We start from the raw sequence: 15,949 nt of genomic DNA on the forward strand, positions 1-15,949 counted from the left end.
GTAATAGGATTATACTTGGGGAGGGAAGAATCTTAATAGGTGTATATCTTGAGTAAGTAGGCAGCAGAATGTCTGCTTAGACAAATGGAGTTTGCTAGAACCAAAGGCATTGGGACAGAAACGTATGCAAGCAACTTCTAATTAACAAAATATGATTGCAACTGAGAAAGACAATTACACAGTTCTGCAATGCTGAACTTTTTTTCCTGATGTCTTATTTGTTTTTCAGCTGATGCCTTAACTTCTGTATTGACAAAAATTAATCGAATAGATATTGTGACCCTATTGGAAGGACCAATATTTGATTATGGAAATATTTCAGGCACCAGAAGTTTTGCAGATGAAAATAACGTTTTTCACGATCCCATTGATGGTAATGAATTCCATGGTCATATTTAGTTCAGTGTCACTAATGCAATAATGTTGTATGAACTAGATGGTGGTTTTTTTTTTTTTTTTTTTTTTAAAAGGAAAAATTAAATTCTAAAGAAGTGACTGGTTTTCATGTCAAGGGTTTTTCCTCATGGTATGATATTTAGGTTGCACATCAACATCTCAGAGAATAAGCTCAGGATCCCACAAATGCACGCCTCAGTGAGCTTATTCCTAAGCTTATTCCTACCAGCCTCAGTGTCAGTTGACAAAACCTGATTTTTTTTCTCCTGTGGTGATTGTGTTTTGATGCTTGCCCAAGCATATTTTTAATGTGCTTGGTATTGCATGCTTTCCAAGCTTGCTGGAAATAGACACACATACAAGTGCACACATGTATATATATTTTCTTTGGATTTCTGTCTAGGTAAGTAACAGAATTCTTTGAAGAAAAAGGAAAAAACAAATCAAGTCTGTAGCAGTTGCATGAGATACGTTAATGTGCAGTTTACTACCCAGCCTGAGACAAATAAACATCCATTATTTTGAGTTTTTCACAATTTTTTTGTGATTTTGGACCATTATTGTCCAAATGTACAGTGGCAGTAGAAAAATAAGAAAATGTTTTATTATTGCATGAGAGAGTATCTTTGTCAGCCTACTAATGAATAGAACCGTGCAGTGATCTTCACATGGAAGCTGTACCCACTGAGCACAGAATTGTGCAGGTTAATTTTGAGCCAGATCTTAAAAGGATAAATGGAGTTCTGCTTATAAAACAGAATTGCTGTAGGTATACTTAATATTTATCATCATGTTGAAGATGCTAAATATTGTTGTTTTGTCTTTTAAATGTTAGTTAACGGGCATGGGGTTGCTGCATCCTTTACTTTCATTTTTGACAAGTTTATTATAAATAGCTTGTTAAGTAAGACTTTTCTCTTTTGAGTTCTATTTCCTTTGCTTTTTGTAATTGGTTCAAATATGTATTAGTCTCTCTGTATTTTAGTAGGATGTTCTTGTAGTCAGAACATATAAGCTCAGTGTTCCATTACTGAGCAGCATTACTGGTCATTGAATCATTGCATTACAGAAAAAAAGTTCTGTTGACATTTTAAGAAAGTTGCTCTTGAAATGTTACGTGCGCCTTTCAATAGTAGCATCAGTATTTTTATGAAAAAAATACGCTTTTCTGCAGTTGCTTGCTGTCTCTCCTCTTCTCTGAGCCTTCCTCAAGCTTCCTTTCCTCACCAAGACCAGACCACCTTTACCTTTCTCTCAGCTGATTCAGGAAATAAAAAAAAAAAAAAAAGGAAAAAGAAGAAAAGAAAAAACAACCCTGTAAATGCACCTCCCTTTGCAAGCAGCACAATGGCCAGTTAACCCCCACACAATGTATTTTTTTCCTCTTGTAGGTTACCCAACCTATAATTTGCTGGAGAAAATTTCGGATTTTGTTGTCATTTTATATTTATATTCAGTTTAATCCTTTCGTATGATTTTCCTGTGTTTTCATCAATTTCCTTTTCTTTTCTCTCTTTATTTGATCAGTGTATCTGATTGTACCCATGTCGCCAAGATCACCTCAGTCTCCAAGATCACCAAGATCTCCTTACTCACCACAGTCCTCTCACCTGTATAGCTTTACTGTACCTGAAATATTCATATAGCTCTCCCTGTGTTTTCTTATCCCTTTGTTAAATTCCCTTTTTAGTTTTTTATCCTGCTGCATATTTAGATCTACTATTCTTTATTATCCTCATTGAGATCCATTTCTGTTCCTTGTTCTTTAACTGTTCCATTCTTGTGGCTCTGTGGTTACGTGGAGATATAGACTAGTAGCATTGTATTGCTAGTGTTGTGTACTTTTTGGTATAAGTATGTTAAAAATGTGGACCTGTTTTAAAAATAATACCTACTTGTAAAGAAGTGGCTGGCCTATGTTTTGATCTGCTTCTGTCTTTAAAGTTTATTTATTAAACTTCCAAATTCAAGGAAGTAAAAACTGGGAAAGAAAGCTATACACAATTTGGCTGCAAGATATTGGGTTGGATAAATGGACAGCCACCCCTGTCCACATTTATTTCCTTGCATGCTCATAAGGCAATCTGCTATAGCTTGAAAATGTTCAAATGGCTGCAAAAAAAAATTGCTGAAATCTTGACAGACTATTTACAAAATACTCAGAAGTACCGGCTTTGCTGTACTAGCTATTTTGGCAGTGCTCATTTTTTTTTTATCTAATTAGATCAAAGTAAATGAATCTATCAGAACTGCATTTGTTCTTAATCCGCATCTTCACAGTTTTCATACTTTATGTAATTCATGAATCATTTGACATTTGCTGGTTCGTTGCTCCATGCTTCATCCCAGTTAGTCCAAATGTGCTGTCTTCCTTAGGTTATCCCTCCATTCAAGTGGAACTGGAAACTCCCACTGGGTTGCGCTTTGTGCCACCCACCCCCTTCCATCAGGACGATTTCTTTAGCGACACCTCTAGCCTAGAGTCACCCCTTAGAACTCCCAGTAGACTGAGTGACGTGGTAGTGACCTCCCAGGGACATGTAGATGGTACAGCAGCAGCACCGCCAGTGGTGACTGAAGAAGATACTTCTCTGGACGACAGCAAACTCGATTTCTCAGTGCCTAGAGAAGGAACACCTAAAGATATTTCTGTAGGCCAGAGCCAGTTGGAGGAAGTGGACCTTAAAGATTACCCGCGGTATCTTGGTAGTTATGGCGGGATACCAAAGGATGCTAAACAAAGGCAGAGCGAAGAGACTAGCAAAACAGGAATAAGGACTGAACAGCCTGAGAGAGAAAAGTCTGGTAGTGATGAGGAGATGACGGAAGAAAAGTTTAAATCTCTGTTTGAGGACATTCATCTGGAAGAAGGAGCTGAGTCTGAGGAGATGACGGAAGAGAAAGTATGGTCAATTCTTAAAGGTGTTCAGCAAGCAGAACGCGAAATGTCTTCAATTACAGGTTGGCAAACCGACTCGTCAAGTGTCACTGAGCCACCAACGTCGGGACGCAGAATAGGTGGTAGCCTGCTAGATCGTCTGGATGATAGGTGAGTATCTGCTTACAAAGGTGTGCATGTAAGCAAGCCTCACTGCACTGCTTTCACCTTCAGAAGCAGTGCTCAGGCTGTGGTTCTGTAGTTCCCTGTGTGGATGTGTTTATATACATATATGCATGTGTATTTTGAAGAAAAAGCGGTGCTTAACTCAGTTAGGCCTGAAACGCCTTTAACTTTAAACATGGATATATAGCAGGTTTCATGCTTAACATAAGATCAGTTTTTATTACATTTTCAAGATAATACTGTTTTTCACGTTTTTTGTAATTGTGTATTTCCATTTTGAAGGAATCTAAGCAGGCATAGATGGAATGTGGGGCTATTAAATGTATATCAGTTGAAACTGTAATACTGCATTACTCTTATTTCTAGAGTACCTTTTTAGCAGTCACCCTTTTCATGGCATCTCTCTGCTTTCCCTCAAGTAGTCATTACTTTTCCATAACCCAATTTTTAAATTGTCACTGGTTTTATTACACTTAATTAAGTGTGTTGTGTCAAGCTAATTTACTTGATGTTTTAGGAGATGAGATGCAAGTCATAGGAAGGTAAGAATGACAGACAACACCAAATCCATCTCGTCCCATATACTGCCTCCCAACAATGACTGAAAAGGATGCTTGGGGAAAAAAATGCTATTTTTTCGTCCTCTACTTTCCCAAGGTCAATTTGCTTTCAGCATAATGACCTGCTAAGTTGGTGAATGTTTTCTACATATTTATCCTCAACGTATTTCTCTTGCATGAGTTTTGGCAGCCTCCCTTTGGACCTACATAAGTTTTCAGCATTTACAGTACGTATTGGCATGTTTGGCCATACTGGTACCCACTGGGTGAAGATCATCTGCTTTTTGAACTTGGCTTCCCTGATTACTAATGGAAGGAGCCAGCTCTGCATGAGGTGTAAATCAGCAGAGAATGACTGTCTGCAGAGTGATTTTCTCTCTGTCAGCAGTTTATATCCTTTGCATCTTTGACTCAGTGTTTAAGGGTTCCAGGTAGCATGAGGTACTCTTACTGCATCAAGTGGGAACATGGCCGTTGATTGCAGCAAGCTGATTTTTCTATCAAGGCCATAAAGCACTTGATCTACTAGCGATGTGATTTCTGTTGTTATGTTAAGCAATGCTTGTTATTCTGCCTTCTATACTCTATTCAATTAATAGAATATCTCTTCTAGAAGTAAAAGGCCTTCCTTAGAAGATGGCCTGTACATTTCTAGCTAGATGAATTCAATTTGCTATCTTCTATAACAGTTTTGCCAGCAAATAGCTGTAGTATTTTCACGTGTACGGTCCAACTGTTTATTTGAAATGTAAGCAAAATAGAAAACTGTGCATCAGAAGTGCAGGTTAAACCTGTCCGTAGGTAATCTGAGACAAAGTTTTTGGCCAGAGCTTTCTATCTCGTAGTAATGTTTCTTGCTGTCGGCTCTGTATATTATTGAAACTGTACTGAGGAATTATTCTTGAGTACTAATATTTTTTTTAAGATGGATGAGTTATTTGGAGTACAGGTACTGCAATTGGAGGGGAAAATAACCAAAATTATTAGTAACTGCAGAGTAACAGATACTTTGTTCACCTCCTTGGTTAGAGAACAAGTTAAAGAATTACTGCCTTGAGGATTTATCTCATGTGATTATAAAAGGGAAATTGTAGGTTTTGTGTATTTTTCTTTCTCTTTTTCATTTTTTCTTTTTTTCCCTTAAGTGGAAGGGAATTAACACATAATATTTGGTCTTGTTTCCAATATTCACCATGTTCTCATTGCTTCTGAAGATACTGTGATGCAAAGACAAGGCTATTAAATAGATTGATGCTTGCACACTGAATTGAAAATTTTACTTTGAAATGTGCACACTGAGTGAAGGCTCAGTAAAGGGGTTCAGTGCTTCTGCCTCCTGTAGTGTGATTTAAACACTGAATGGCTGTCTGTTTTTTTTCCCCTGTAGCTCGGACCAATGTAGGGATTCTGTTACCTCATATGTCAAAGGAGAAGCAGGGAAGCCGGAAACAAATGGAAGCCTCTCTGAATCCACAGCCGAGATGAAAACCAAATCCTATGTCCAAGAATCTTTAAACGATGTGGGAAAACACAGTGACAAAGAAACCCTGAAAACAAAGCCTCAACTTTCAGCTGGTACTGATGAGCAAACGTTATCATCAACAGCATATCAGAAATCTTTGGATGAAACTAGCAAGCCAACAACAGAAGGCAACAAAACATCTGTGCCTGTCAGCGTGAAGAAGATGAGCTGGAGTTCTTCAGAAGATGGCAAGCCAAGAGCAAGCATCCAAGAGGAGGAGGGAGCAGTAATGTCTGAACAGAAGGTACAGTGTGTCCTGTAATTATTAACTGCTTGAGGAGTCCCTATTGCTTAACATAATTTTTATAGGACTTGTAACATTTTGCCAGGTGTGGTTTGGTTTATTTAATCTTTCTTTATGCATTTTCTATTTATTACTAAATTAAGAAAATTGGAAATTAGTGGAAATTTATGTTCTGCGGTGTAAATAGAACAAAATGTAGTCGGAGCAGGCAGAGGAGCCAACCAGGGCTGCATGATCTTGTTCTTAAGGGGCCCCGAGCCTTGGAAGAGGTTAGAGCAGGTTGTGACTGCTGTCCTGCATCTCTGGGGAGCAGGCCCCCCTCCTGCCTAAGTACCACCTGTGCAGCCAGTGCCAAACCACTCGGCTGTCCTCGAGCTGCTTCCATAAAGGTGATGCCACTGTTTTCATCTCTATTTGTGACATTGAGGTGAGCAAAGAGAGGTACTCTATCTTCTTCCTTGTCCCTAACACCCCTGCATTTTTCCTTATTATTTTTTTATTCTGTTAATGTGCAGGAAAATAAATCTTGAGTAAAATCTAATCTCTTCCATATATTTTGTTCTTTGGCTTCATTCATTCCAACTCCGAAGTGCATCCAGCCAAGAGGAATCAAAAGATGTGCCAATGTATAAAGCACTTTTCCAGATGGTGGTTTGTTCTTAAAATACTGCTGAGGGGCTCTCCTTTGGTTCTACCTTGCCTGGCTTGCACATCCGTACCTGTATTATAGTGTCTCACTTTTAAGTTGGTTTCAGACAACGAAAAATTTAATAGGTTTCTCAATGGCTTGTATTTATTTCCCAGAAGCTTAACAGTAAAATTGATGCAAGGAATTGCTTATAGCCCAGTGTAGGGATTGGGGCTGGTGGGTAATCCCTAGGCTCAGTGATTGTGAAATAGGGAACTACTGAGTTTCTTCTACATTTCTCTCTTTACTGATACTGTCTTTTCTTGGGTATAGTACAGGAGGAGACTAGAACTTCTGGAAGTGATGCACTTTAGTAGATGCATTTGCTTCTACATGATGTGGCATTTTTTTATTGTAGCACAATAAAAATGTCAGCTGTGGTGGGCTGCAATAAATCATTCAAGTTTAAATTACTTCGTTTTAAACAATTCTTTCCATTATACAATCAAGAGTTCTTTTATTAGATAGTACCATAATCAGTCTCACCAGTTATGCAGTGTATGATTGTTATTATCTTGTTGTTAATTCGTGACATAGTTAAAGCAGCAAAGATCTTTCCTAATGCTCACTAATTACTGAATACTTAAAAAAAAAAAAAAAAAAAAAAAAAGTGAGAGCCTGATGCAAAGGCAGCTAAATGCAGACATCAGAGTTCCTTTATTTGGCTTTGGGGCAGACCTTGGGTTGATGACATCATGCTCAGTTTAAACACAGGGATAAGCATAGAAGCGCCCTGTAACACCTGCTGGGGGGTGTGCAGCAGTGGTGCACTCCCTGCTCTGGATTCCCATCAATGAGAAGTTGTCATCCACTTCTGTTTTGTCTTCACTTTTGGATCTGGATTGGTAAGAATAAGTGTGTGCATTTCATACGTGCGCTTTTTGCACTACTTTTGCTTTCTTGGTAAAGGGTGATAATCTTATCTTCCAAGTAACAAGTCTTTTTTATGGACATGGTCTTTGAATCAACTGGTATCAGAAAACAATGTAATTTCTAAACCTGAGCCTCTCACCTAATCTTCTTGAAGTCGGTAGTTTAATTACTCTGCGTCCAATTCATAGGGAGATACTTTGTATGTTGTCATGAAAAAAGAAAAGTTTCAATTGCAGTGTCTCTGGAAGGCATTCTTCAGAAACGAGCCTCAAAGGGGTAAAGGTTTGAAAGAAGCAGATTCATTTCTGTGGAAAGAAGTGGGGAACAAAAGAAAATGACTTCCTAATGTTAGCAGTTTTTTCTGTGACCATGTGGGAAACATCTAAGAAGTAGTAAGCATTCACCTGCCTGGAGGGGCCTGTATCAGTGTTTGGCACACAGTTCTGCACCAGAAGATAAACTTGGTCCATAGGTACTGGGCTGCTGCCTGGTGAGGTGGATTAAATGAATTGTTGGCTTCATGGCAAAAATTTTAAAAAAGCAGTGCTGTGACAGTGTAGGCCATGTAATGCTCTGTCAGTGATCAAGCATCCCATTCAAGTGACTTTTGGAAATGAGAGGAGTCCAGCGCAGTTGTTCTGTTACCCCAAAGATGTAACGTCCTGTGGTCACGGTGACTCCCAGTGTCAGAGTTTTGGCAGGGCTAAAACACTTGAAGCTGTTTATTAACCACTCTTCTTCCAAAAACCTTTGTGCCCTCTTGGGAATCCTCTGCTTCCTGTTACTTGTTCAGGATTGCGTTGGGTGTTTTTTTTTGTATTGATATATTTGGCTAGTGTCAGAAGACAGCAGGAGACTTTGTGTGCAGATGAGTACTGTCATCCTGCCCCAACTGCTTTTTGTTACATAGCCCTTTTTTCTTTTTCTCCACCGCCCACCTACTCTTACTTGACACATCATTTCTGAGAAGTGCTTCTGGTTTGGGATGTCTTGGGACAGATTCAAAAAACAAAAACAAAACAAAACAAAAAAAACAGAGATGCAGTTAGCAATATCCACTGTACATGTTTTAGAGTCAGTTTTGGGATGCTGTTGAGTTATTATAGAGAAAGTTGTCCAATTTCTCTGTTCAGAAAACAGTAGTTTGAGCCTACTTCATCAAAGCCTTCTCTGCCAACCATGTGCACACACAGCTGCTCAGCCCCAGAGCCCAAGAGCTCTGTGGGTTTTGCAGGGGAAAGCATCATGGCTGTCGGAGGGCCCCAGGACGGAGCAGATGCAGCTGCTACACAGTACCAGGCTTCTGACCTGGCCTGAGCTGAGCTCTGCCAATTCCATTCTTAAAAAACACAGATGATTGTGCTTCACACATCAGCTAGTGCCATTTAAAAATAGTTAAATACCGAGTAGGAAAACCACTTACATGGAGAAGGTCTTCAAAATGCTTATTTTTAGTCTTTGGTAGGTGGGCCACCGAGTCTTTGTGTGACCGTTGCCTTTCTTTGTAAGGGAATTCACTTCCATACCTTGTGAATCCATGTAATTAGTCTGAATTGTTAATTTTTGAGGAGGAAACAGCAAGCAGTTATGACAGGTTTTTCTGCATACAATGTTTTTAACTACTAAGATAAAGAAATGTATGAGGTTAGATGCATTCCAAATACTATTTTCTTAGGCTTAAAAGCTGCTGCAATATTCCATACCTGGTATACTTGTCAAGCTCTACAGGATATCAAAGAACAAAAAGGCCTCCCATCACATACTTTAGGAGCAAGACTGCAAGTTATGTATATAAATACAGACAGGAAAAATGTTGTCCATGATAACCTCTGTTTTCTTCTTGTAGTTCTGATAGCACGTTGTGTCTTGCAAATGTGCTGTTCAAATGTACTAAAACTGCATTTATTAGGAATATAGTGACAGTGACAGTGAGATTCAGAGTGATTCAAGCTCAGGTGAGGAGCAGAGGATTACTACAAGAGTTTATCGACGGCGGTTGATTTTGAAGGTATTTTGTGATTCGCGTTCTTGAGGCGACGTTGGCATGGATGTGGGTTTGGACTGCCGTGTGAGAATGTCAGTTCTGGCATAATGGAGTCCCTCTGGTATATGCTTTCCATGCCAGTTTGTTTTTATAACCAAATGCTACGTGGCTTTTCCTTGCTTAACCCAGAGGTTTATGGTTGTCTTCTGCTGGAAAACTACTGTGCTGCATGGCATGTTGTGTTCTTCACTGTTTTGCATGCCATCTTAAAGACTGCAGCTAGATGCAGTGTGTTGGTCTGATGCAGAGCAAAATGAATTACAGACAGATATGGCTGACACATTTTTTTCATTTTTTCTCTTTTCTAAAAAAAAATATCTAAATTACAAGTTTACCAAAAAAAAAAAAAAGTCAGGAATGTGCAAGAGTGGGATATAGGAGAGTCTGGGCCAGGTACTCTGGCTGAATGTTGTCATCCAGAGGGCCTGGTGTGTTCTGGAAAGCCTCTCCAAAGTAGCAGGTGATCCTGATTTGAAACCTTCTGTAGTTAATAAGAGGCCTTGCATCGCCTTCAGTAGGCTTTCTTTAGTGTATTTATTTACAGATGCCCTAGCACAACATACTTTATATGCTAATAACAGTGGTGGAGACAAATGATTGCATTTGCCCTCATGTAGTTTCTTGTACGGTCGCATAGTATGGTAGTGTTTGCCTTGAGCATATAGCATAAGAAAATAATTCTTCATCAGAAACAATGTTAATTCTCAGTAATTTACAGGATTTATTAGATTCTTATTAGAAAATCATAGTAATGCCATGAAAAGGACAAACAGCCACAGTGGTGCTATTACAGCAATAGCTGAGTTTGCTTAGGATATAATTGTTACTTCAGTAATGATTAGTGACGCCTACCTATGTTGCTGTTATTTGTGCATTCAGTGAAGGGTACATACACATGCTCTGCACCTTTTGTAAAATGCAGATGGCAGATTAGCTGCTATGCACAGCCGTTGATCTCTCCAAGACACAGACACTTGGAAGATGCAGAATGACATTTCTGACCGCCTTCACCCTGTATTTCTTCAGTGTACTAGTTGTGTTCCCATTCTGAACTAGGCAATAATTGCAAAAAGGAGCTCAACAGTAGTAAATGTTTTATCCAAGACCTCATTTTTACAGGAAGAACCTGCTGCGGTAATTCCCTCTGCAGATAAGACATGACAAGAAATAGGAATGTTTCTGTTTTCACATGGGGGCATGCGGCCTGAGGGTGATCACAGACCCTTGAACGCTGTAAGAGCATTGCTGGTAAGACATAAAGCATCAGTGGGCTGAAAATGGTAAAGGCAGTGCATAGTCAGCTTGTTTTGGGGATTTGCCATCCAATTTGTCTGAACTATTTCAGTGTCCACTGGTTGGACATCAGGAAGTGTCAGAGTACAAAAGAGGGTGAAAAAGACACTCTTCATTTTCTTTCTAAGTATATCCACTGGGTTTAGAGAAGTGCATAGAACATTGTTTTTAAATGGGTGGTGTCGTTTGGGGTTGCACGTACACAGCAACAGTAGAGCAGTTGTGTAGAGTGGTGCAGTCTGCAGCTCGTGCAGAGGGAGCTGGGCCCTCGGGGACAATGTGCATGCTGGGGGGCGGCCAGACCTGCACTGTTCGGGACATGGCTGTGCTGCACCAGGGCAGATTTGAAAGTACCTCTGATAATTCTGTCATTTTTTGATGATTTGTTGCTGCTGCTTGTTCTGCTGCTTGTTTTGTTCTCCCTCCCCGCAACTTAAGACGGGGTTAAAATGGAGCATGAAAAATTTTCAAAGCAGCAGTCACCAGGCCTTTTAGAAAAAGAGTTTGATAAGGGAGAAACCGTTTCCGTAGGTGTATGTTGATCATGTATAGCTCATGAATTGATGGCATGAAATAGAGGGATCAGGCTTTGAAGTTGGAAGTGATCTGGACCTCAATGAATTTTTGCGAATTCCTGGGAGCTGAAGTAGTCGGGTGAACTGAAGTCACAGAGAAGGCAGGCACTGGGTGAGGAGCAGCTTCTCAGGCAAGAGGTCTCAGGATGTAGCACACAGAACTGCAGAGCAGAGCTCGCAGCCTGCAGGGAGGACATGACCCCCATGTTCCTTCCATGGGACCACGAGAAGTGGTCGGGAGCCTCCAGCAGGCTCCTGCATTTGCTTGCTGGTGCTGAGCACCCTTCGAGCAGGTGCTGCGCCTGACTCCTCAGCCCCTGCACCCCACTCCAAATGTCACAGCTCAGCCAGCATCAGTTGTGCAGGGCAGTAGTGAGGGGAGAATCAGGCTGTCCCTCTACTCCTATGTTTCCTGATGCTCCCCACTAAACATATTCCTGCTATGGGACGGATGCACAGGAAGCAGTGCAGGGATGTTTTCCTCCTGGCTTCTCCCCCATGCAGCAAGCCTGCGACTCCCACCAGTGGTGAAATGCCCAGCTGCTTTTTGGCAGTCATGCCTGGGCCTTGGGAGCACTTATCCTGTATTGTCTTATACACTATGGAGCCAGCCCTGGAAATCTGGGTTGAGCTTGTCTTCTCTGGAATAAAGAATATTTTGAACATCTGCAAAGCCTGGGCACAGGCTTCAGAACTCGATGGCAGTGCTGTGCCTGTGCCGTGAGCCTGCTCTGCCGGCTTGCGCCAACAGCAGCAAAGGGACACGGAGGACGGTGCACCTGGAGCCTCCACCAGGCAGAGCTGCACACGGGTCAGCATTGTTGTACTGCAGTTAATATTCATTACTGCCTCTGTGCTGCATTAAAAGCAACAGAGGTACTCACATAGCCTGCAGGGATGAAGTTTTGTAACACCTAAATCTGGAGGATAAATTGAGTCCCATGGAAAAAAAGAATTTGCAATGTGCCTCCACAGTTACTGTCAGGACTGAATTGCTTAATTGCCTTTGTTCTTCTTTCCCAACTTGTTTTTCATTTCAGTGCTCTTCTGCATTGTTGCTAACACTATTATTTCCGTTTAACTGCTACCTCAGCCCTCTGTCCTGGCCCAAATATGTGGAAAGGCTTTTCTGTCCCCGGAGGTATTTTCCCAGCAGTCCAAGAGCTGGGTCCTGTCAAGTGCTCTCGAGCACATTCCCATGGGATTTAGCACTTCAGAGGGCTGAGACCATAAAACCAGACAAGCAAGGGCTGATGCCCATTTCCACATGTAACAGGATCGTATTCTAACCTCAAGGTAATGCAGATGGTTTTGGTTTTGCTTCCTTTCCCTCTTCTGTTCGCCTGGCGGATCGATGGGACGGAGCATTGCAAAAGAAATGGGTTTTTATGGTAGTGCAGGAATGTGAGCAATTAGCACACAAGGGAAAAATGAGTGCTGCCACAATATGCACATTCAGAGCCTGATCCAAAGCTCCTTTTATTCACACATGACAGAAATCAGTGTCTGATTTTTCATGCCTTTTCAAAGATTGTTAAATCTTTCATGGGTACAAATCTTTGGCAAAAATTGTCCAGTAAGATTCTTGCCAAAAGGTTTATGGTAGAAATTTGTAGTGGAAAACAAAAGAGATTTCCAGGCAGGAATTACTCAAATCTGATATTACTTTGTATGTTGTACTTCTGTTATTTCTTGCTGATTTTTATTAGAGATTTGTATCTTCCCATGCATTTTGCCCATGAAGCTCCCCATTACTGATTGTGGAGGGTTGGTTCAGCCTGCACTGAATGGCACAGAAGGATCCTGAGCAGCAGTTAGTAACGAGCAAAATCAGCAGCTCTCATGATGTTCTTGCTCAGAGGAGACTTATTTATGGAGAGTGAATCCTCTAGGTGAGACCAGTTAAGGGCCTGTGCTGCACATGCAGCACATGGAAGTGTTCCCATCCACGTGCTCAGCTGGCGCAGCCTCCCTGCTGCAGTCCTGCCAGCTCAGAGAGCTGCGGCATTGCTCTGCTCCCAAATGTCCCCACAGCCGGAGAGAGACCAGCAGGGTGGGAGCTGCCAGCCGCGGTGCAGTAACACACCTGGGAAGTGAAACTCAGGCTGCAGAGTGCTGCTAGTAGGTCTGTTTGCACATGGTCCTCCTGTATCAAGCATCAGAACGATGACCCAGCTCCCACTGTTGGGCTTGTTGGGCTGCTGTATTCGGCACCCTGTCCTTTTGGGTCTCCTTGGCTTGCCTGCTGTTCCCCCCCAACGGCTTTAGCAATACATCTGCAAACAAGCAAGTACAAACTCAGCACAGGCGGACAGTCGTGGCATGTGATTAACAAGGTCTCTCTGAGTAGGCAGAACTCACTAATGAAAATGACCTTAATGAAAGATGTTTGTTTCTACTGCCACAGCAGCTTGAGATCCCAAGGAGACAGAGGTGCAGCTGCTGGTTATGCATTACAAGAATGTGCTCTTGAAGAAAGGATTAGGTCTTGCTAGTGGCTTAGACCAGAAAAGGAAAAGGTCTCATTGCTCTGTACAGCCCCTGTTCCAGTTGCAGTACTGCCCCCGGTCTTTGGAGAAATTAAATATTTAGGATCTTTCCATCTTGCTTATTTCCATCTGCTTTTAAATTCCTTTTTAAATTCTGGGTAACAGACATCCAGCCGTACCTTTTATCCTCCGCTGTTACAACACTAGCTATATCGGAGGAATAAAAGGGACTATTATCCCTCTAGTAACAAAACAAACATGAAAGAGAACCAGAGGTCTGACAAATCTGCAGTGAACTTTGACACAGTACTGCAGCACCAACTGTATAACTCCTGTGTTTATCTGGAGGTCCCTGGGAACACCCATCATCTGCAAATAACTGTTAAGAAAATCAGTGGAGTTGGCAGAAGACTTTGAAGAAGCTGCTGTTTAGTTCTCCTGCCCTGGAGAGCAGCAGCGAGGATGCCAGCTGGGTTTGGCAGGACTACACTCCAGCGAACAGGGTGACATTAAAGCACTCCGCTTTGCAAAGCTTCCTGGCATGTTCTGGGGCTGAGGTGTGCAGAGTGCAGCTTTTGTACGGGTTAGTCCCAGGGATATAACCGAGCTTCCAGTAATCACTGTGTTAAGTTTCCTCCCTGAATTTTTAAAGCGCTCGGTATTGTGACAGTGATTTAGACTGGTCAAGGGTGAAATGAAGCCCACATAAATATGATGCTGCGGAAATAATTTTATTCTTCAGCTGTGACGCAGATGCACCAGCTTTGTGTTTAAAAACAGCTTTTGTTGACAAGGTCATCTAATGTGCCATTCTAACCCAAAGCTGTTCTGAGGTCTGACAAGTAGAACTGCCAGTGGGTAAGGCAGTCGCTTTGTGTTTTTTCTAGCAAACATCCGTCTTCATAACTGCACAGGATTAGAAACGTCAGTAAATCAGATCTGCCTCCTGCCAATTGTGAGCCCTCCTGCAATTTGTTTAACTACCCACAAGAAAGAAAATTGTGAAAGCTGGATTTCATGTGTACTGGCTGCTGAGTGTTTACAGCATTTATCCTTAGACCGTGCTTGAAGGAGCATATAGCTAATTAAAAAACAAGATTCACAATACCCTTAAAACTGCATTAATCTTTCAGCATATCAATGCATTTTCCATTTTAAAACTGAACATGCTATTTCTCACTAACTTGGTGTAAGGAACAACCTTGCTTACAGTGGCAGTAGGGGCCAGGAGGTGCAAACAGTACTGTTGTACCAGGTAGTCTGGCAACCTTGCTGTACCAGCTGTGCTGTTCTGTTTCTGTTTTTTATCCTAGTGGATTTGGAGGCCCTGCTTGCATGAGGGAAGCTCTCAGTACCTCTGTGCACCGAGGGAGAGGAACATCTGGGACAGGGCTCCCTCCTGTCCCAGCCCTCATGCTTGGGAGCTGCTGGGGACTCTGAGCCCATGGGTGGGAGGCCAGGGATGAAGCAATGCAGCCAGCTCCCTGTCTGCTGCACTGCTGATAAAACTGTCTCCAAAATCAGTGTTTTTTCCTCATTCCACTGTGGCTAGGAGGCCCTACAGGTTTCAGTTCTCAAAACCTGTACCCAGTCATAGGTGCCCCTGCCTGCAGCAGCAGGCCCTGTGCCATTTTCGTTTCTGCTATCTTGCTCATGAGAAAGGAAGGAGCTGGCTTCTGCTAGGGCCCTGCTTGCTGGCAGGACCAAGTCTTTCTTCCCTCATCCTGGGTACAGAGTGAAATTGGTGCTTAGGTAGGTATTTAGTTTCTCCTTCCAGGAAGCCCTTGGAAGAGTCCGTTTGGGGCATAAATTGTCCAGCGGGCCCAGCCTGGGCCGTCCCAAAGCTTTGGCAGCGATTTGTTCTGCTGTGCTGCTTGCGAGGGTGCCACCCTGCCTGGGCTTGTGGACCTCAGCCCAGTGCCCACAGTCCCAGCACGGCTCGGACAGGGGGGACTCACCCAAGTGGCCCCTGGGCAGTGATGTACCCCTGGCTGTGGAGTCCGCCATCCCTCCGTGATGCTCCCTGAAGCATCAAAGTTTGGCAAGTTTTACAGTTTCTACATGCCCCATGGCATATGGTTTCCATATGTCCCATGGGGAAAAAGAAACACGTCTGAAATGGATTAATTACTTACTACCAAGTGGTAATTTCAACACAGCTTTCAGTATGAAATAAGCAGAATTACTGCACTTTTGAGTAA

General features: G+C 42.1%; 1 protein-coding gene across 17 annotated transcripts in view; it reads left to right on the forward strand.

Moving 5' to 3' along the window:
- Nucleotides 1-15,949, forward strand: part of ANK3 (ankyrin 3) — a 357,107-nt gene that overhangs the window by 332,412 nt on the left and 8,746 nt on the right. For 8 of the 17 annotated variants that reach the window (XM_035329362.1, XM_035329361.1, XM_035329364.1 and 5 more), the window contains 4 exons: nt 230-373; nt 3,358-3,445; nt 5,408-5,786; nt 9,257-9,355. In XM_035329362.1, coding sequence (XP_035185253.1) covers nt 230-373; nt 3,358-3,445; nt 5,408-5,786; nt 9,257-9,355 — 710 coding nt within the window. Of the gene's footprint in view, nt 1-229; nt 374-2,772; nt 3,446-5,407; nt 5,787-9,256; nt 9,356-15,949 lie in introns of all 17 variants that reach the window. The other 9 variants (XM_035329363.1, XM_035329366.1, XM_035329372.1 and 6 more) reach the window with 2 other exon arrangements.

The sequence above is a fragment of the Oxyura jamaicensis genome, chromosome 6 (genome assembly GCF_011077185.1).
Source record: "Oxyura jamaicensis isolate SHBP4307 breed ruddy duck chromosome 6, BPBGC_Ojam_1.0, whole genome shotgun sequence".
Lineage (NCBI taxonomy): Eukaryota > Metazoa > Chordata > Aves > Anseriformes > Anatidae > Oxyura > Oxyura jamaicensis.